Genomic DNA, 23,869 nt, shown 5'->3' with positions numbered 1-23,869 from the left:
ATATATTTTAAAATGTATAATCCAATGTAATTTACACGTTTTTCTTCCATTAGCGTACTTTCATAGAACGGACTACATGATGCGGAAGAAATCCGTTATTAGGCTGTTGTCAACCTCAATACTTCTCACTAAGTCAAGTACAGAAACTGAACTGGTATGTCGAATGTCGGCATATGACAGTGTGATTTCACGTTGTCAGTGGCGATCCTCCGGGGATGGGGGAGGGAGTGGGACGCAGGAGTCGATCTATAATCCAGAGGTGTTCATTATCCAGATTGTGACATCCTCACACTCCCGAATACGTTTGCGGGTGAAGGAGGGCAGGCCGTAGGGTGAGGGAGGTTGATTTACAATGAACACCTCTCAACATGAGAAAAGAAAAATGTGACAATATTTAAAAATTCACCCCCAAATATGCATCATATTTTATATGTAGCATACAATAAGATGTGACTGCCTCAAAATATTTCTGTATTCTACAGTCTTCTTTCCCCACTTTTATGCTTCTCTAAGTTGCCGTTTTAGTTTCCCTTGGTGTCTTTGCTGCATAATCCAGCATATTTGAATGGGATGAAAAGAACATACGAGTGTGTTTTTGGAAGAAGTAACTTTAGAGATGATGAAGTGCACTCTGGAGGATACTGGAATGTGTGACATTGAGGTGTAGATCGACCATGTTGTGACACGCACATTTGTGATTAGTTACGAGACGATGAGGGATAGGTGATATTTGAATTCCAAATTAGTTAGCCTCCCCTGTGACAGAGTGGTTAGCACATCGCGCTACCACGTCAGGGGTCCCGGGTTCGAATCAAGGCCTAGGCATGGATGTTTGTGAATGTCCATTCATCGATTTCATCATATCATCATCATTCATACCCATCTTCGCAAATTAGCCAGAAGTGGCACAAGAGGGGAAGTAAAATAAAGCAAATCATTCAAACCAAATGAGTTATTTCCATTATTTTTATCTAATTAATAATTATTAATTTAGTCAATCAAATCATATGTATTAGCTTACTTACATTATCTATAATAATAATTCATAACACTTTCAAACATCAAATAAATTTAATGAAGAAACCCCGGTTCCAAAACGTAATTTATCTCTAGCAACGTTTTTTTTTTTATTAAAATATGAGAGAAAGTTAATCCTTTGGTACGGAACCGTCGTACTCCTGGCAGATAGGATGTAAATTTTGTATTCGATTTTTTTAATTTAGCGTTGCTTTTCTTCCACTTCTGGCTAATCCCGACGATGAGAATAAGTGATCGTCAGATGAAATTGATGAAGGGACACTCACAAATAACACCCATGCCGGCATTCGAACCAGGGAAGTTCGGTGAAGAGTCTAAAAGTCGGCCACCAAGCAAGATGTTTTTGTTTTTTTCATACATTCAATAACTTTCAACAGGTCATCAGTGATACACTGCTTATTCCGCATCTGTTGATAAATGGAATGTTTTTACACCTTGTAGGCTATGTGGATTAATTTTTTCATAAGTTTGCAACACTGTTAGGGTACACGTGCTTTTGTTTACAGAAGGTCTTAACTTCTATGATCCTCACTTTAGGTTTGTCGCAAAAGATATCTCTGGTGTCGGGATCACTGTGGAGGATGGGAAGGAGGGAGTGGACAGTATGTTTAATTTCCAGGAGGTGAGGGTGGTATTGGGTGATCAGAGTGGGAGGGTTCGTTTTGGGTTGCATAGCACGGGTGTAAGACGTGGCTCTGGTTATTAGTTTGTTGAGGGTTGAGGGATTGCCCCGGTTGATTAGGGCTTAGTGCAGATGTAGGTTGTAATTTTGGCAGGATGAGGGGGATGAGTTGAGGCGTTGGCCTCTAAGGGCTAAGGAGAATGGTATGGCTTATTTGGTGTGGTGGGGGTGAGAGCTGGAGTAGTGAAGATACTGGAGGTGGTTGGTTGGTTGGTTTGATATGTATGGATGTTTCCAAGTGGTGCAGGTAATGCTGGTCTCCAAAACAGAAGTTGTTGTAGGTGAGTACAAGGTTGGCTAGTTAAATCAGGAAGTGGGTGCTGGGGCTGTGTGTTTTACACATTGCTCTCTATCCATATGTTTTCACAGGAACCAATAGGCTAAATTGAACACATTTTTTTCTCAAAGTTCAGAAAACTTTATTTTGCAGTCTTATTGGAAAATGCATTTTACTTTTGAAAATATTTGAAAAAAAATAATTAAAAAGTACTTTAAATGTAACTTAGCATTTGTTTCAAGTAGACATTATTGAGCTTCAATTTTGGGATTGGTAGGAAAATTGTGGAGATTAAATTGTTTAAGCAATGCAATGTCAGCATAAAGCTATGAAACATTGCACTGCAAATGTAGCCCAGTCATTTTAGAATTTTACCTTCCAAAACAATTGTGCAAAGCTGAAAATTGGGGTGAGTTAGTTTAGATGGTCCTGAAAAACAATGGAAGTTCCCATAAATCATATAATATCAAATGTGACAGTCAGAGGCCTGCACAATACCTGGAGCAGACCCGTTCGCGAGACATCGCTCCTGAAATGCCATGCAACCTGCGCAACATCCTCGCTTGAGCAGCTTGTATGCCCACCTGCCCAGATCATTCCTGGCAGGTATTGTAGACCCGCCGGGTACCCGCAGTCTTACGATACCTAGTAGGTCTCAGTTCGTTCTTTCCATCAACTGCAGACCCCTCCCTCTGCATGACGTAGTTGCTTCGAGTAGAAACTGCACCGGGCCCACACCGTTCTGCAGTGTTGCCAACTGCAATAGATTTTCACTACTTAAAAAAGGGAACTCAAAGCTTCGTAAGCCACATCACCAATGAAATGAGATTTACGAATGTTGCTACCCCCCCCCCCCCCCACACACACACACATTGAAATAGGTTTTCCGTGGCACAGGATCCATAAGTATATGTCGTAAATAACCAATATACGTATATATAGTAATATAGGGCAGGACTGAAACGTGTCACGTTCGACGCTGAGGTCGCGAGTCAAACAACACACTGTTCTACTGCGAACACCAGGGCCGTAGCCAGCCAGGGGCATTGCCGTTACCCTCGTTTTGGGGGGGGGGGGCAAGTACTTGGATAAACGTAACAACAACAACAATCACAATAATAGTAATAAAGTAGCATGAAAGGCATTATTATCCTCATAAATCACGCAAAAAGGGGGTAGAAGTCGGTTCTCACGCATTTGTGTTGAAACAGAGGATTAGAAAAAAATTTTTCAACACGTCAATTTCGCATTAGATAATAATGGAAAACAAGCACACAAACTATTTTTGAAAGAAAGAAAGTGCATGATAAATGCATTCCGAATGTACATACATATGGCATGTAAAATTTCCATCTACAATATTTTCTTTTCACATGGAGCGACGTATTACATAATTAATTCATCCAACTCGTAACAAACCAACATTAATAGCAAATAATATCACGGGCCGCCATAGCATTCTCTGTTTTAAAACTTTTCTCACTTAGATCGTTCGGCGCTCAGGGCCGACTCCCGCTACCCCTTTGCTACGGCATTGAACTTGATGAGACTTGTACTTTAATGTTTGACCCCCACCCTGACCCCTCCGCTAGACAATTTCCGTCCAAGGTTGTGAGCAATGCACCCTGCCCCCTCTGGTTGCGCCACTGCGTGCCTGGTTAAGGCACCATGCAATGAAAAACAATTAGTTTTCAGTGAGGAGATTTTTGTTTGCTCGATCATTCATTTAGATAAATGAAACTGTAATATTGCATGCATTTCCTGGCAACAAGATAAAAACTGCTTACGCTGAACTGAAATCGCTAAGTATATAAATTATCCTTGGAGAAGAAGCTCCTCCTAGGACTTCGTAGGATTTAGTAGCTACGTAAGTAGGCAACACTGGCTGCAGCCGTCCACGTGGTGATGAAACACCTGGAGCGACACGCTGCCAGAGGGCTGTTTCCTTCCAGCAGGTTTTGCAGGCGCCCGGGTCTTGTTGAATGCCCAGGTACCTTGTAAGCGCAGAGCGCCTTGAAGACCAAGAACCCGGGTAGAGATGCAAGTCGACTCGTTGCCGTGGGCAGGCGAGCAGGTAAACCTGTTATCGCGTGCAAGCGGGCAGTGGGTAGGTAAAAGGCAGACTATACTGGCCTCTAGTGACAGTTTCAAACGGCTGCCAGCTAATTAAACCTGCTGTCATACGTATATAAGGGTATATCACCATTATACATGAGAAACTTGAAAGCTACTACAATGAAAAGGCAAACATTCAGGTAATATAAGTACAGAGAGTCCATAAAGTTCTGCAAAAAACTAAAACTCTATAACTTGAAAACTATTAAGTTTATTAACAAAATATTTTGTGTGTACTTACAGCAAGGTTCAAAGTTTATTTCCTGTTTGTTAGGTTCATCGCCAAACCTCCAATTGTGCACCATTCACGTCCAAACACTGTTGCAGTCTTTTTTGAAACCGAGAATTGCAAGCTGACGGTGCTCTCCTGGGATATTCAGAATCACATCTCTTATTTTTTTCTTTTAGGTCATCCAGATTAGCTGGTTTCTAAGAATACACCTCTGTATTTACATGTCCCCACAACCAATAATCACAAGGTTGCAAGTCTGGTGATCTTGCAGGCCAAGGTGTGGGCCCTCTTCGGCCAATCCATCTACCTTGAAATTGTTTGTTAAGAAACTGCCGAACTTCAAGGGTGAAATGCGGCTGCGCATTTGTTGCATGTGGACGTCATTGATGATGCCTAACCTATTAAGTTCTGGCACAAGGAATGTCTGTAGCATGTTGAGATAGTTGTTGCCATTTACCGTGTCTTCCTCGAAGAAAAATGGACCAATGATGTGGTCCATTGAAATCGCACACCATACATTCACTTCGGGACTACCCCGAGTTTGCACTTCAAACTCGTGTGGATTTTCAACCCCCCAAATTCGGCAATTGTGCCTGTTCACTTTTCCCGACACATGAAATGTGGCCTCATCTGAGAACAGAATCCGAGACAGAAGGTCACCATCACCTTGTAAACGTGTAAGCATTAACCCACAAAACAACATTCTCATGTCACAGTCTTCGTCTTTCAGATTGTGTACAAATTTTAACTTGTAGGGCCTGGCCTTCACCTTCTTGCATACAATATTGTGTACTGTTGACTTCGGTATTCCCAGTTCCAGTGATCTTTGTTTCAGCGATTTCATTGGACTCCGATGCACGCTGTCCTGCACTGACTGAATCACATCGTCACTCGATCCTGGCCTTCCACTGCGTGGCAAATCTGACACACTTCCTGTTGCCTTGAACTTTTCATACCATCTCTTGATACTTGAATTTGCTGGGGGTGGTTTCCCATATGTCGTCTGGAACTTTCTCTGCACTGAAACACAAGATTTTAACTCTGCAAACCACAGAACACACTGTGCCTTTTCCTGGATGGACGCCATCTTAAGTCACGTGATCACGTGATTACCAGTGCAAGCGTCACTGAGCAGTGTGACCAGAACAAAACTTTAAACTTCCACCCTTCTCACCCAAAAAATGTGTATTGTTAAACGCAACAACTAAAAAGTTATAGAATTTTAGTTTTTTGCAGGACTTTATGGACTTGATAATGGACTTTGCTTTGCAATTTGCATTATATTTATAGAAATGTTAGCCTTGTTGAAATTAGGTTTTTGAACTACAGAACCATATTTGATTATCTAATGCTATGACTGTGTGCAACCTATCAAAAACAAGAATATAATAAACAACAAAACCCATATCCTCACTAGTAGTTTGAAAGTTCTAAGTAAATTATCATTCATAGTATGTAATAGTATGTTATGTAATAAAATACAGACATCAAATGAAATCTGAATTCGGTCAATAGTAATTGATTTTAAAAAGTTGGTTAGAGTAGTGTTAGATTAATTTGTAATCATGTGTCCAGTCCACTTCGCAGATGATGTAGCAGGGATACAAGGGGTACAATCCCATTAATGAAGGGAGAATATGGTAACTCTTCTGTTTATCAGAGAATTGACTAGGACAAGGGTAAGTTCTGAGAATAAAAGTTTCCTTGGTTACAGATAAGGAACAATGGTATGGCAAGATAATCTCAAGTGTTCCAGGTTCATTAGCATATGTTTTGAGATTAAGGCCCTCGTTATTGGATTATCCTTTTGATAAATGGAGAGTGCATTAGCAATACTTGTGTGTGATTCTTTCACTGCACTTTTGCTTTCTCCAGGTCAATGGGGTGAGTGAAACTTCAAGTGATGACAGCGATTCTTATCAGTCTGAACAAAATGGTTCTGCAGTTGTTGATCCTAACCCCAGCTTAGAAAGCAACTTGGAGGCACAAGAAGAAACATCAAGGTATGTAACAGATTCCAGACAACTAAGTAGGGCATTGTTTTTCAGTCACTAAAATATGAAAAAGTATATTGGATGATATTTGCTCATTTCTGAGTAGTGTAACCAGTGTCTTTATTCACTGAAATAAGGCATAATTCCACACATTAGGATCATAAAATTCTGATAATTTACTTCATCTGTGGCAAATCTGTAAGTGCAAATTGGAAGAGTTATGAGATGTTATGCTGATCCCCAGAATCTCTGACACCTTTTGAAGGACAAAGGCAAACATTTAAGCCAAGCTTACTTACCTAAAAACACTTAAGTTGCTGACCAAGGCAGATTTATTAAGAAATATAAACACTTCAACCCTGTATCAGGGTCTTCCTCAGACGAAGATCTAAACTAAAATGACAATGATACAGAAAGATTACGTACACATAGGAGGGTGACTAACCACACAACAACAAATATCTTGAGAGTCCTTATCTTGGACGATTTCTCCAAAGGAAATAAATTCACATCGCTAGCTTCAGGAAGCACATCAGGAAGACCCTCTGATACAGGGTTGAAACGTTACTTGTTAAGTGTTTTTATTTTTTAATAAATCTGCCTTGGTCAGCAACTTAGTGTTCTTAATGTGGAACAAGGCTTAATTGTATTACTTACTTACCTGCATGGGGAAGGAGCCAGGTTTCTCATAGTCGCACACATTTCTTTATCACTGAAATTCAAGGCACTATTTTGCAAGAAAATTGAAGTAAGTTAGGACAGTACAGAATTATGTGAAAATGTAGTTGGAAAACTTTGAAAAATCAGTGAATTTACTTTGGAAAACGTAAGTGGGAACTCTTGTATGTAAATACCACTTGTATGTCCATTTGGTAGTTTCGCAGAAAAGAGCAATCTATCCTAATCCAGTTAGTTCATTTTTCTGAAATTTCTTTCATCACAGTAAATTTCTCCATATATCTTGTAGCTTCATCAGTATTTCCCTGGTATATTGATTGCAGTAAAAAAAAATGAACTGCAAGTGGATTAGAAGATGAAGCTAGCAGACGTGTGAAGAAATTGATTGCGATCAAAAACTGAGTGGAAAAATGAACTGTATGTGGATTATAGTTGGAACCCTCTTATGCGTCTTTGGTTCCAGTGTTGTTTTTTTTAAATATGTTAATGTAATGCAAATTGTGTGTTTTGAAAGTCCTGCATGATTCTAAAAACCTATAACTTTTAAACTAATGGGTTTATTACAACAAAATATTGTTCGTAATGCAGAGGAAACTTTAAAATCAATGTTTGATGTGGTTTTGTTCATCGTCAGATCTCCAGCTTGGCATCATTCATGTCCAAACACACTTGCAATCTTCGTTTGAATCCAAAATTGTGTTCTGACAGTAATCATCCAAAATGTTGTGAATCACTTCACATATATTGAGCTTCAGGTCATGAAGATCTGTTGGTTTTTGGGCATACACCTGGGTCTTATCATGTTCCCTCAGACAGTAATTACAAGGTGTAAGGTCTGGTGGCCTTGTGGACTAAGGTGTGGGTCTGCGGCCAATCCATCTCTTCCCAAATTGACCATCAACAAACTCATTAACTTCAAGGGCAAAGTGTTTTTGTTTGTTGGGGGTACCATCTTGCTGGAAGTGGACCTCATGTTTAGATATTTAAGTGCATGATTTTTGGTTGTGTGTAAAATTTATTTTTCCTTACACCCACCCTTGTATTTATTTGACTGGTATGGCCAGGCTCACGTTAAAAAAATTAACTTCCCTGCGTGAATCTAATTTTTTGCCCCAGGCAAGTGTGTCGTATCATGCCAAAGGCATGACTTGAATCCGGAACCCTGGATGCCATAGTCCGATAGTGTAATCAGTTCATAAAAAGGGCCCGTCTTTCAAGCAAATGCCACCTGCGATCTTAAGCGGATGTAAAAATCCGCTGATAAGAATTCTTCCGGAATTGCAGGAAAGAAACTGCAAACACAACTTTATACTGAAAACCGTTATAGAGAGATGCGGTCCCTCAACGAGGAGAATATTTCTTCACACAGTCGGTATCTGAAATCTATCGCGTGCACAGTCGGTGCCTCGGAATTATACAAACCGTTGTACAAAGAAAGTTATCGCGTGAATAGTTGTTGCCTCCTACTTAAAGTCGGATTACCGAACGTAACAAAAGGAGTTACAGCAAGGAGTAGTACACTATCGGAAAGGAGCTTTATTTCAGGAGAGTTCATCAGAGTTTCATCAACGAACCAGCGAGTCGATTTTCACTGCGAGATCTACAGGTAACGAACGTTCCTCTATCCTTGTCTTTCATTCTCTCACACCCCTGCCAGACCAGTCAATTGAAGTGTTGAAATTTAATCTTGAGTGTTGTTCTTATTTTACGTGGCAAGCCCCTTGCTTCGTTAAGTGTTGACATTGATCTTCAGAGCTACTCCCTTTCTCTTACAATGTTCCTCTCGCTTAGGAAGCGAGTGGCTAAAGACTGTCATAGCCTACTAACGATCCCCCTCTTAGACTGGATACAATGATGCCTAACCTATGAAATTCTGGGACAAGGAATGTCTGTAAGTTCAAGTAGCTGGAACCATTCCCTGTGTCCTCCTCGAAGAAGAATGGACCAATAAGGTGGTACATGGAAACTGCGCACCACACATAGACCTTGGGATTCTTCCACTTATGTATCTCGAACTCATGTGGATTTTCAATCATCCAAATTCGACAATTGTGTGTTCATTTTCCCCAAAACATGGAACATGGCCTCATCACAGAAAAGAATGAGAGACTGAAGGGCATCACCACCATCGACATTTAATCAGGTACATTAATTCACAAAATTCCTTTTTCATGTTACAAGCTCTTACAGAACTACTTGTGTTGTGTCATCAGTGGAAACTTGAATTGAACCCCCAGAAATGCTCCTGTCTCACAATTTCCCTTAAAAGGAACAAACTCAATTCTGTTAATTCTCTTGAAAACAATCCCACCAAAAAGTTTCCTCTTGGAAAGATCTTGGGAGTCATCATCGATGAAAACTAAATTTTCATGAGTACATTACAAACACTGCTAACAGAGCAATGTGTCTTCTTGGTCTTCTGTACAGATTCACCGAAATCCAAAATCAATCATCCATCAGCATATTTTTCATTTTTTCAAATTCCTTATAACCCCTATTCTTGAATACTGCTATGCTATCTGGACCATGGCTTCCATTACTAATCTCTCCCAGATAGATTGTGTCTGCAACGTTTTCCTTGCTATTGCTCACCATAGAATATTTTATGTCTGTCTTGAATATCCAAGCACCACACACTCGTTGCGAATTAACAGACATGAAATTCTTGCATAAAATCATGAACGGCAACTTTAAATCTAAATTTCTGCTTATCAAATTTCATCTTTGAGTCCCCACAGGGTCAACCTGCAATGTAAAGCTCTTTGACATTCCCACTACAAGGCTCTCCCTTCTATTTGGTCTAGGAATTAATTTGTGCGCCTGGACAAGAGATGGCGTAATGAGCGTATCGTCCCACAGTTCCATGTATCCACACATGCGTTGAAAACTCCTGTCAGTGTGCATCGTTCGTAGTATAGGGCAGTTGATTGACACGTCAACAACAGCATTTTGTAGTCAACTGAACATGGCGCAGTTCGTGCCAGATAAAGTGTTTTTGCGGGGTGTTCTGCTTCATTACTTTAACATGCAGAAAAGTGCTACCGAAAGTCATCGTATTTTGGTGGAAGTGTATGGGGACCATGCGCTAGCTGAGCGAACGTGTCAGAAGTGGTTTGCACGGTTTAGAAGTGGTGATTTCGGCCTGGAAGACCAAGAGCGACCTGGACAGCCAAAAAAATTTGAAGACGAAGAATTGAGAGCATTGCTCGATCAGGATTCGTGTCAAACGCAGGAAGAACTTGCAGAAGCATTAGGCGTTGATCAAACAACAGTTTCCAAACGCCTCAAAGCCATGGGAATGATTCAAAAGATGTCACATTGGGTTCCACATGAATTGAAAGACAGAGACGTTGAAAGACGAAAAACCATTTGCGAATTGCTGCTTCAAAGACAGAAAAGAAAGGGTTTTTTGCATGAGAAGTGGATCCATTACGAGAACCCGAAACGAAAAAAGGCCTGGGTGAAGCCAGGTGAACCAGGTCCATCACAACCGAAACGAGATATTCACTGTGCAAAGGTTATGCTGTGCATATGGTGGGATATGAAAGGTGTGGTGTACTATGAGCTGCTGCAACCGGGTGAAACTATTAATGGAGAACGTTATTGACGACAATTAATGCGTTTGAAGCAAGCTCTGGCCAGGAAACGACCAGAATGGGAGAACAGACATTATAAACTTATTTTTCAACATGATAACGCTCGCCCACATGTCGCAAAACCGGTCAAAACCTATTTAGAAAATGTCGGATGGGAAGTTTTACCCCACCCGCCGTATTCACCAGACGTTGCTCCTTCGGACTACTACTTGTTCGATTGCATGAATAACGATTTGATTGGACAGCGGTTCACTTCTTCAGAAGATATCGAAAAATGGGTCTCTGACTGGATCACTTCAAAGGATGAGGACTTCTTTCGCCACGGAATCAGTAACTTGCCTGACAGATGGGCGAAAGTGGTGGCTTGCGATGGACAATATTTTTCTTAAGGTATTTATGTATTTTGTGTTTGAACTACAGCTTCAATGTGTGCGTAACAACCGCACAAATTAATTTCTAGACCAAATACATCAGTCTCTTTTCTACAGGCTTCCTCACTCTTATAATAGCCTGCCTAGCCTGCCTCCAAGTGTTGATATATTCATGTCAGAACAGAGTTTCAGAAAATTGTTAACAATGTATGTGCAATCTTATTTTTTTTCTGTGTCATCTTGTACTCTATCCTTTTTTTTTGTTATTAGTGTTGTTGTTTTCCTGCTGTTACTGTTTCGGTATAAAATGGTCATTTAGTACTGTATATCAAACTTTTGGTAAACTACTAAGTAAATAAACAAACAGTCCTCTTCTATCAGATCATACACAAATCTCAACGTGTAGGGTCTGGTTTTCACTTTCTTGTGTAAAATACTGTGTAACATAGACGTTTTCATTCCCAGTTCGAAGGATCCTCATTAAAGAGTTTATTTGGACTCCGTTGCATGCTCTATTGCACTGCATCCACCACATGGCCACTCCTTCTTGGCCTCCACTACATGGTAAATCTGCCATGCTTCCCGTATACTTAAACTTTTTGGGCCATCTCTGGATACTAGTCTGCTGGAGGTGTTCTTTATTTGGAACCTCCTCTGTACCAAAACACAAGATTTTAACTCGGCAAGCCAGAACTTGCAACGAGCTTTTTCCTGTATCAATGCCATCTAGAAATCACATGGTCTTGTGATCACTTGGACACATGTCATTCTGCAGGGTTGGCAGAACAAAATTTTAAATTTTCGTCTGTGTAAAAAAAAATATATTTCATTGTAATTAGAGCATTACTTTTAAAGTTAGAGCTTTTTAGGACCCTCATAACTTTTAAAACATACTGTATTTTGTGAATTAGTGATGGAAAAGTAGAATTTCCAAATATATATGCCACACAAGATAGCTGCATACACTTGTCATAATTGGATGGCATGGTTTTCAAAGTGATGGTTTTCCTTTTTTTTAATCTATCAGCAACTACGTGATGCATATGTGTTTCCTGTCTATAATCTTTGAATTCAAATTACATGGTGCTACATCAGAAATGAGTTGAAAACAACAAAGCATTATTTACTCCCATTCCATAGAATTGTTAAGAGTTGAACTTGAGACTAGACAGAATGATTTCGTGTAAGGTGTATTCTTATTCACTATCATTGAGTGGTTATTACTGTTATTTTTTTTTAATAAAGAGAAGTTAAAGATTTTGCAATGTATTTTTCATAACACCTTATTTGTCTGCCTTCAAAATCTTCGAAGTAATGAATTCATGAACTTGGCAACATAGCACTTCAGAGCCAACATATAGTAGCCAACTTTGCAACAGTTCTCTCTATAAATGGAAATGCTCTAAAGTTTGTCATTCTTTCACATTGCATGAAGTTAGAAACCCTGAACCAGTAATAATGTAATACAAGATTATATTAAATCACTGTATTTATGCACTCCTCAATTGTTTGTTTTTTCTCTGGTGCAGTACTAATTCACAAGTTCAACGATATTATGTGATTGTCAGGACTTTAGCCAAGACCTTTGTTCTCATTCACCTGTCATATGTTATGTTAACATAAATAAATAATTTATTTGTCATAAATATGTTCTTAAACAGGATGCTGTAATCAAGGTGTCCAGGTTTGATACCTGATGGAGGTACATTGCACAGTGGTTCAGTTTCCACTTTAAACTGTAGATCCAGTCTCGATTATCTTATCTGTGCATAAAGTGGGCTTAGAACATCAATGCTTCAAACAGGATGTTCGTTGTTGTTTGCGCTCTTCACTGTAAACCTAAAATATATGTCAATTTTCTGTGATACACCCACAAATTGTGTGTTACATTCAACGTTCAACACTACACATTTCAGAATTTACTTCACTTATTTCTGCACCTTCCACATTGCTATAAAGATGGTGAAATGACATATCAAAATGGCCAAGAATTCAAAAGGAAAATAAATATCTGTATCGATAATTTATACATATTAATAACCATTATCCTACTGGAAACTTAAAGTTTTCAGTGTTCTGTAAATGTGGAAACATCAGTTCAAGACTTCATTGACAAAACTGTATCTCTGAGTTGTGTGCAACTAAAATTGTTTATTTTTCTTGTTTAGGTGCTTAAAAATCATTATATTTAGGACTAAGATAAAATAACTTGAAATTTAGATATTAGTAAAACTGTATTGTATCTCACAGATATAGTGGATCTGATCGTATTACTTTTCCATATGCACCTGATGAACTGTTAAAGCAATTATGGATAAGTAAACCATGACATTAACATCTTGATACATGATATAAGATCTTGTTAGAATGTGTTACCATTAGATTGAACTTCATTTTCCTAATTGGAAAGTGGACAAGTGAGATGTGAAAAGGGTCTAAAATATTACAACAACAGACATGATGATGTACTTAATTCAATGCAACTTTAAACATTGTGATATTTGATCTGATTTAATTTAGCCAGAGTATTTGCATGAATTATTATAGAGGACTGGAAATTGCAAATGAGACAGGTGAAGATCAATGCAAGAGAGCAAAATTCCAAATTGAAGGAGTTTTGTGGAAAATATCTTGCTTGCTGCTCTCAACAGAATTCTTTCACCCCCCCCCCCTTTTCCCTTCCTTATCAATCTATATTTTCAGAAGTTTTTTTTTTCCTTCTCCAACCTTCTATTGGATTTTCTCTTTTGATGCCTTTTGTTCAGTCATCAAGTCTCGGCTCCCACCTGTAGATTTGTTGGTTGATTTGGTGTTTTAAGTCCACCTTGTGTGCAGTAGGGCTAATCGGAAACGTACAGTTTAAATTGGGATCTGAACCACTGTGCTATTAGCCTCACCAGGGTATCAAACCCAGGTCACCTTGCTTAGAAGGCGATGACGCTACCACTGCTCCATCTTGTTGCTTTGTATTATTGGTACAAGAAATATAAATGCTGTTGAGTATATTAGTAGAGAATATTTGAAGGGTCAGGGGAAAAACCAGGTAAGTAAATTTTCTGTTGTAGTGGTGTCATTACCTGCCATATTCATGCTGTACTGGACTTTTCGAATAATAAAATATCTTCTTTGTCGACAACATTTCATTTTACACACTTGACATTTCCATTTATCAAAACATGTTTATTGTGCATTTTTATTTGTATATTCAGTAACGTCTTACATTTGTGGACTCCAACATAGTGTTCCTTCGACTCTGTTATAAATATATTTCAGCATCATCAGTGTGTATCAACCTCTTTATCTACCTTCCATAAACATGTTAATGTACCTACATCATCATCTTGGATTGAAATTACAAAAAAAAAATAAAGAGTTCCTTAAAGCTCAACACAGATGAAAATTCACACTCTCACTTAGTGTGATTTTGCCCGACTGTAGTATAGAAGTCCTAAAATTCTAACTTTACCTACGCAGGGTGAATATTGTGAAAATTGCCAAACAAACCTGAAGGAATATTTTTCACATTTCAGTTAATATATTTAGCATCAGATAATTCCCAATAGTGTGTATGTAATGAAGCAGCTATATTTTTCAAATTTCTAAATATAGCATCTGCACTACAACTCAAAAACTAACTAAGAACACTCTAGCCTTCTGAAATGTGAAGGTTTGTAGCTGCAGCAAAGTAAGCCTTCCGTCTGCATCAACCCTGGGCAAGATCAATCCAATCTTGTCCATCCACACCAATTTCCTTTAGGTCCATCTCAATGATTTCCCTCCATCTTAGTCTTGGCCTTCCTATAGGTCTCTTACCATCAGGTTTCCCAACAGGAATCCTGTAAACTCTTCTTTCCTTTCCCATTCATGCCACATGGCCTTCCCACCTAAGTCTTCTCGATTTAATCAGTCTAGTAATAATATATGGAGATGAATACAAATTATGTAGTTGAAAATTATGTAACCTTCTCCACTCACCTGTCTCCTCATCCCTTTTAGGTTCAAATATTTTTAAATGATTTTATTTGCAAATAGTCGTACTTTATGTTGTTCTTTCAATGTAAGGGACCAAGTTTCACATCCATATAATACAGGCAAAATTACTGTTTTGTGCATTTTAACTTTGTTTCTTAGATATTATGCAAGAAAATAAAAGTTTATGAAGAGAAAAGTAACACATATTTACTGAGTTAAGTCTGCTTTTATATTTCCTCTTTAATATAATTTTCATTTGTTAATATTATCCCTAAGTACTTGAATTTGGAAACTGATTCAAGCTAGTTGCTATACCAACTTACACTTGGTTTTGCCTGTAAGCATATGTTTAATTTTCTCTTTGCTAACTTCCAAACGTATTTCTTTAGTTGCTCAGGAAATATTTTAGCATTATTCTCAATTGTATTCATGCCATTCCCTATAAGTGCACATCATCTTGCATGTGCTAACAACTGAATCACATCATATAATTTTAGTTCCTCACTATTTTCTCTCACCTTCCTAACAGCAAATTCTAAGACAAAATTAGAGAGCAATTGTAAATTCATCAAACATACTAATACCCACACGAATTTTACTTTCTTTTATTATTGCATATTCTTATTATAATAGGGTCATTCCATGTCAGTTTGCCCAATAAAGAATAAAAGTGTCACTTACCGACACAGATTTCAAAGATATTTTGAGTACTAGTAGCTATGACCTTGGTAAGAAACCATATCAAATTTTTTCTTCTCTGGGTCGTATACTTTTACAGATACAGGATGGCGGCCATCTTGGTAGCATGACCTGGATTGTTTAAAACTGCACCAACATCATGTTTTATGACATTGGATTTGTTTGAGTCAGCTCGTTCATCTTTTAAAGAGGTGGTTTCGATAAAACTAACTGGGAAGCTTTGAGATATGAAAATAAAATAGAATTTTTCCATTTTAGTAGAGGCTTAAAAGAAAGTAAAATATTATTTTACAAGCTATTGGCCTACCATGTATACAAATGTCTGTAAATCTTCTAAATATAAATTTTAACACAAAAATTCTTGCAGTTATTTTCCTGTATGAGTCGTAAATATATTTATTTTTAACTCTGTTGAAAGTTATAATAAATTAAGAAAAGTTTTGGTAATATGTAATATCAGTGTTTAAAATTCAAGTGTGTTTCATAAATTAGCATAAATTTCGTACACAAGCCATCAAAGCCCCACAACTTTTGTTCATAAGTAATTAGAACATACTTGGAGAATTAGTGAAACACGAAAGGCGACAAGTCCAAAGGACTGCCTTTGACCAAAATATTAATGAATGCAATGTGATGTTATTACAGTAAGTATTTACTGTATTACAGTTATTTACATGTTTTGTTTATGCAAAAGCGTTTTTGTAACAATGGAGAAAACTAAGTCTTCGGGCATTTTTTATTTGAAACTTCACACTTTGATTGGCTTACATAAAAAATCAGGGAGCTATGAAGGTTGCATTCTGACATATAATTATTGAATTAGAGAACTACACTCCTGCAAAGAAGAACCATAATCGACATTAACAAATCCTGAAAACTTTCACCTCTTGTAACTGTAAGAGTATAAGGCCCGGAGAAGATAAAAGCTATACTGTTCTTACAAACATATCGTTTGTGTTTCATATGTCTAAATGTACGTGAAATAACCCATTAACAAACTTCTTAGGTATTTCAATCTAATACATACTTTATCTGTTTTAACAGAATCATATGCTTTTTAAGAATCAATAAATACCTGATGGATCTTTTGATATGTTCCCACTTTTCTGAAATGTCTGTTACATATATACCCACATTGACAATCACCTACAATTTTAGTAGCCTATGGGGTTATTTTTGTTAAATGAATGTTAGATAATATTTTATATTACTTTGAGAGGAGAGATATTTCCCTGTGATTATTGCACTTTACTTAATCACGTTTTTTAAACAGCAGAACAATGATTGATACTTTCCACTGTTGAGGAATTTCTTCTTTATGCCATATTAAACAAATTAGTTGATTAATTTGACATATTAGCAATTTCTCAGCATATTTAATTAAGTCAATGCCAGGAGCTTTGTTATTCTTTAGCCTTGCAATAGCATCTTTAATTTCAGTCAAGTTAGGTTCTGGCATTAAAGGTTCTACTGTATGCACTTCCTTTACTTCTGATTTATCCCCTACATGAACATTTAGAAGGTCATTAAAGTAGTTTTTCCATCTATGTAAGATATCGCTTGGATCAGCTAAAAATTAACCATTTTTGTCTTTTATCATGTTTACTTGAGGTTACCGTCCCTTTCTAAATCATTTACTCAGTTATATAAACCTCTGATATTTTTATTGTTGCTCTTTGTTTCAATGTTGTTAATTTTGCTTTTCAAGTAAACTCTTTATTTTTTACTTCTAAGCTTGCAGTTAACTTTTCACTTTATTCTATTATAATTGCTTAAAGTTATATCATAAGAGTTATTTAACCACTTTAGTCTAGCCCGATTTCTCAATTCTATTGCGTTTTAAGGTTTATTATCAAACCACGACTTACTTTTTCTTGGTTTTCTTCCTTTACTTTCTTTAGCTGCTGATTCAATTGCATTGTGTATGTTCTACTACAGCTCAATAAGTACATTTAATTCTTATAAGTGCATAGCTTTGCAAATTGATTACTCCTTTGTCAAACGGCTTTTCATAATTATATTAAAAGTACGTACATGATTAGAATTATTCTGTTGCAGCTTATGCTGCCAAATACAATTAGTTATTTTTCTTTCATATTCCAGAGACTTAGTGGAACCTATGCGCATTGAAAAATCAACATCCACAATAAATTACCGTAATGGTGGTACCTGCAGTAAATCTCACATTTGCAGAATTTGTGATGAAACATTGTCTGGTGAAAGTGCATGGAAGAGGCATGTATGCATTCAAACAGATCAAAGAACATTTTCATGTGACATTTGCAAGAATATATTCCTGAATAATTGTTTTCTGAAAAATCATTTATTGACCCATTCGAATGCTGCACCATTGCTTGAAAAATCATCTCAACAAAAGGATGGATATGGTGACAACTTGAAGAGATACATTGGTGTGAAGAAGTACAGCTGTGATAAATGCAAAAAGTCATACGCTACAAAGAACTCTCTGAAGAGACATTCCCCTTGTGCAGAGAAGACGTATGAGTGTTCAGTGTGTGGTAAAAAATTTAGATTCAAAATATCACTAACACTTCATTTTAGTGTTCATACGATGGACAAACAATATGAGTGTGAGATATGTAAAAAGCCATTCAGGCTGAAATCAAACCTTAAGAGACACGTGCGATGCCATGCAGCTGAGAAACCATTTAAGTGTGACATATGTAAAAAGACTTTCAAGTTTAAAGAAAATCTGAATCTGCATATGCGGTTCCATAGCGATGAAAAACCATTCCAGTGTGACATATGTAAGAAGTCTTTGAAGTTGAAACCCATCCTTAAACAGCACATGCGGTATCATACAGGTGAGAAACCATTCCATTGTGAAATATGTAAAAAGTCTTTTGCTCATAAATCACACCTTACCACCCATAAACTGTGTCATACACATGAAAAACCAGTAGAGTGTGACAAATGTAAAAAGTCTTTCAAGTATAAATTACTTCTTATCCTGCACATGCGATGTCATACCACAGAGAAACCTTATCAATGTGATATTTGTAACATGTTTTTCAAGCAGAAATCCTACCTCAATACTCATATGCAGTGTCATATGGGTGAGAAACCTTATCAGTGTGACATATGTAAAAAATATTTCAGACGTAAATCTCATCTTAAGAATCATATGCACTGTTATTCAGCTGAAGAACCATTCCAGTGTGACATATGTAAAAAATCTTTCAGGGGGATATCATACCTTAACCGACACATGCAGTGTCATTCAGGTAAGAAACAGTTCCAGTGTGGCATATGTAAAAAGACTTTCAAGCACAAGTCAGACCTTAATATCCACATGCGGTGTCATTTGGGCGAGAAACCATTTCAGTGTGATATATGTGAAAAATATTTCAGTGAGAAATCAAAAGTTAAGTCCCACAAAATGTGTCACACGGGTGAGAAACCATTTGAGTGTGACATATGTAAAAAGTCTTTCAGACATAAATCCTCCATTAAGACACATGTGCAGCGTCATACAAGTGAGAAACCGTTTATGTGTGACATGTGTAAAATTTCTTTCAAACAAAAATCAGATTTTAACAGTCACAAAAAGTGTCATACAGATGAGAAAGCATTCCAGTGTGACATATGTAAGAAGTGTTTCAGGAGGAAGGCACACATTGCTATGCATGTACAGGGTCATTTTGGCAGGGAGAAACCTTTTCAGTGCGTGAAGTGTAAAAAAACTTTCAGCGAGAGAAGACAGCTTAGAGTCCACATGCTTTGTCATACAGGTGAGAGACCGTTCCAGTGTGACATCTGCAGGAAATCTTTTAGACATCAATCCACGTTATCAATCCACAGAAGGAGTCATACTGGTGAGAAACCGTTTCAGTGTGACACATGTAAAAAGTCTTTCCGGCAGAGACCACATCTTAAGAAGCACGTACGGAAGTGTCATACAGCTGACAAACCAACTCTTGTGGGTCAAATGGTATAGTGGTAATGTCCTCACTTTGTAAGAAAGGGGTTCTGGCTTGCTACCTGATTCAGATTCCTCTTTTAACTGCATGTCCAGTCCCTATTAGTCTTTGTTCAAAAAGTGGACCATACTCTTGCAAATTTTGTAACAAGAATTTCGTACCATTGAGCACTGCAAGAACTCATTGAAATTATGTTAATTGGAAAAAATTGGAAAAAGTTGCGTGTGTCCAAATTGTAAATTTTTTCATTACAAATTTAGAATGCGTAGGTATGTGAGATGTGTACATATTGGTGGTCACAACATAATTTTCTGCTTTAGTTTCAATGACGTAGATCAATTTATTTCTCTGATGAGTATATCCATTTATTTGATAACTGATATTTGGTAATTACATGTTTTATTGCTAATACATGATTCATCTTGACAGGGAGGTATGTTGAATTGTTAATGAAAAGTCGAAGAAACCTATAAAAGAAGATCATATTACGGAGACAGGATGTTCTCATCGGTTTGGAATGCAGACCTTACAAATTCCATTACTTGCCTCCAGGGCTGGACTGGCCGGCCCACCAGGACACCAGGCAAAATCCCATTGCTCCCTCCTGAAAACATACATTCAACGCCTTATTTCTACTTACAATTTGTCACAGATTCAGTAGTGATGAAGAAACCTTTCCTTTTTTTCTTCCCTCAAAATAACAAAGCACAACTAAGCAGCCTGGCACCTACTGTTCAGACACAATACTCCAAATGATTGGTAATTATATCAGGAAAAGAACACAAACAGCTTGCTCTCACTAACACAGTTCCCTGTATAAATCAATTGCAATAACATCCCAGTACTTCTGTCGAATCGACACTTGACACCCTTGTGTTTAGTCCTGTGCTCACAACTGATGTTTTCTTCCATTATTACTCGCCATGAGCCTACTTATCCAGTAGTGCCCACAATGGTAAATAATAATGACATGCCTTCAATTTTCGGTATGGTAATTTTTCCTTAAAATTTAACATGTATATGACATATATATTTTTTTATAAAATATTAAAAAAAAATACACCTTAACACCATGCTGCAATATGTGAGATGAGGAGGAGGATTGGTAATTAAGATTTATATATACACACACACATATTTCCTTGGTATGAGATGGCTCGCCAGTGGTGAGGTCGCCTTCAAAATGAAAAGCAATTCAAGAACACCCAACACCTGATGAAGCTTCCAAAATTAACGAACTCCCCAAATTTTCCTTTTCCAAGTGTTTTTGTCTGTCTCACCATTAATGCCAGGAGCACAGACTGGAGGGTTACAGCTACGATGCCAGGGGTCCCGGGTTGAAGTCCTAGCCTGGTCATGGATGTTCGTGCGTGTCCATTCATCAATTTCATCATATCACCAGTGTGGCGACAGACCTGGAAAAGTCAAGGAATTTTACCTTTATTGACATTTTTTTCATGGAATGAATGTGCCACTCGTTTGGTTTGAAAGATGATATGTAGTGCTGCATGGGTACAGGAAATCTTATTGCTAAATCTCGGGCCCTTATTATCCACAACACAACCACATCACCAGAATAGAAACCAGTGATGAGGGGGGGGAGAGAGAAAGAAATTTCTGGAGGGGTAGAAAAATTTGATATGCCTCTAAATATCATGTGGAAAATGAATTGAATTATCATTTTTCTTGTCTGTATGGAAGTAGTAAAGGGACAGAACAGTCAACAATTGGAGAGTAGGTGGGGGAGGGGCATTACCACTGTCGCACTGTCCGATAGTTGTTGGACGTCGTAGCATGGCATTTTGTCGGACATTCTGAAGGAACATGGAAACAAAAACGGTGCTATACACCTGTAACAAAAAGTGCGCTATCCAAACCTGTAATTTTTTGAATGCCGTGGTACAGCATTTGTCGGATGAACATTTTGGCCCCATTGATGCATACGATTTTTGTTAGATATCATTGTCTGACTAATGTTGAACTTTGACAAAATGTTCACTACAATGTGCGACAAAAATTGTATGCATGACATTCTTATGGAATTGATTTTTGTTGGATGTCTTCAGGCTGCAACATCTGAGAAAAATTCCATGCATAAACAGAACCTCATACATCTGAGTTTGTCTGGTCTGGTACAACATTTCATTGAACAAACTTTTTGGCTCCTTATATGCGTGTGAGTTTTGTCGAACGTAGTAGTTCGATACTTGTCATTCTGCGACATCCGACAAAATCACATGCATTGCACTCTCATGAATCCAATGTTTCTTGAATCTTCCAGTATTTAACTTTTTGTCATTTACGATGTTTATCAGATGCAACTCTAATTCCATGTCAAGAAGAATCCATGAAATCGTGATATGTATGTTGAATAATGTCACAAAAAAGTAAAACAGATATCTGCATTGGTAAACGTCATATAAATTTGACAAGTGCATGATGCTCCCAACATAAAGTTTTCTGCAACACCAGTATTGCAATTCACGCCCCCCCCCCCCCCCAATTTCAGCCCTGTCTGTTTAAACTCTTGGAATGTCCAATGTTATGAAATAAAGTTACAATAAATACATATTTTTTTTAATATCATAATTACTCGAATCATTCAATTCTAAAAGCATATCACTTTCTTCAGTAATTGACTTTCCTCTGCCAGACCTCCTAAATTTTCACTTTTCATCTACTGATTTATACGAGGGGCATCTATAAAGTAAGTTCCAATTAGTAGGGACCTTGATGTTTCGCAAACTCGATAATAGTAAAAAATGTCAATTGCTGCGAAGTAGTGTTTATGAACATGCAGTGATGTGTTAACACATTTTTCACCCATTTGAAGTAGCGAAATAACGAGAATTTGGCATTAAATTTGAATTGTTTGCATTTTTCCTGATTTTAGAAATGTGCTTCAACAATGAAAAATACCTTGAAATCCAACATTCATGTCTTTTTTAGGCTTAAAGAAACAAAATGTGCCATATTTGTTTATCTAGAACACACAAGTTTTCCAACATTTTATCCAAGAGAAAACTATAGGGGTGTGTGGGATCCAAGAAAGTCGGGACCGGGATCGGAAAGAACATTAACTGGCCCGATTCAGACTTCAGGAAATTACTTCCTGACTTTTCGGAATCCCGAGCAGTGAGGAAATACCAAATGATCATTTTAAAAAGCCGTTAATTCTTGATGTTTTCTGCATTGTAAGTGTCTGAAACTTACCGGAAATTGTTAGTTTTTTTTTCCAGAAATGCAAAAACTATCACTTAAGGTGAAAATGACATGTAGAATTCGAGATTTCCAGAGCTTTGGGAAATTTGGGAAGTTGTGAATTTTTCAAATCCCGAATGCCAGAATTTAAAAAAATTCCCATCCCAACCAAAAAGTTTCTGTCCCGCACACTCTTAGAAAACTATACTGCATTTTGTACATGGAATAATTCTGAGAGCCACATTCAATCAAATATTTCCCAGAACTTTCTTCTATGAGAACAATTTACACCACAGAGCAATGTAGCAGGGTTCAAACAGAAGCCGCATCATCAGAATTTGTCACACGAGAAGTGTTTTGAATCACCGAGCTAAGTGCGATTTTGGTGGAGATTGAGTGCTCACCTATCACCACAGGGGAGTCGTGACATCGGCATTTGTCGAGTGAGAAATAATGGAAAATAACTTCCTCAAAAATTGGATCCAACATATCAAACTATCATGAAAATATATACTCCACGTAACCTATAATTTAAACTGTAGTTTAAAAACACCATGAAGGTATAATTTTAGGTATATTTACCACAACATGCGCTAAAATTAAAATGTGAATTTTGGGATAGTAATAGTAAAATTAAATAAAGAATAACACCAATTTGGAATAAATTGCTTGCATTTAATTTTTAATACATATATATATATATATACCCTTTTTGCCAGTAGTAATGGTATAACTGCATGTTGGCATTTCACAGTACTTCACTTGGATATACTGTGAATGTTTGTACTGAAGGAGAAGTCCCATTGATAATGTAAGGAAATATGACACTTTGTTTTGTATGATTCAATTATTTTACTTATGTGCAAGGGTTAAGTTGTTTGCTTTACATAGAAAAGAGAAGTAGGTTTGTGCCTTGAAAAACGAGTCTGCACTCATGGTTCTTGCAAGCAGAAGGTTCCAAACCTCAGTGGAAATGTCAACTGTATAATAACGAAAAAGGCTAAAGAGATTGAAAAATTACAAAATTCCTGTTTGCATCAATCACTTCACTCTAATCTCATTTAGTCGTTAAC

At 37.4% G+C, this 23,869-nt stretch overlaps 1 protein-coding gene across 3 annotated transcripts in view; it reads left to right on the top strand.

Annotated features, from left to right (window-relative positions):
* LOC146002791 (uncharacterized) overlaps nucleotides 1–23,869 on the top strand; it is a 290,039-nt gene that overhangs the window by 20,624 nt on the left and 245,546 nt on the right. Inside the window, exons 3-5 of one of the 3 annotated variants that reach the window (XM_083140734.1) lie at nucleotides 6,220–6,347; nucleotides 17,758–18,479; nucleotides 20,025–22,076. In XM_083140734.1, coding sequence (XP_082996860.1) covers nucleotides 6,220–6,347; nucleotides 17,758–18,479; nucleotides 20,025–20,068 — 894 coding nt within the window. In that variant the 3' untranslated portion in view covers nucleotides 20,069–22,076. The other 2 variants (XM_083140732.1, XM_083140733.1) reach the window with 2 other exon arrangements.

The sequence above is a fragment of the Lepisma saccharinum genome, chromosome 19 (genome assembly GCF_977018435.1).
Source record: "Lepisma saccharinum chromosome 19, izLepSacc3.1, whole genome shotgun sequence".
Lineage (NCBI taxonomy): Eukaryota > Metazoa > Arthropoda > Insecta > Zygentoma > Lepismatidae > Lepisma > Lepisma saccharinum.
This window is presented reverse-complemented; position numbering and strand designations above follow the sequence as displayed.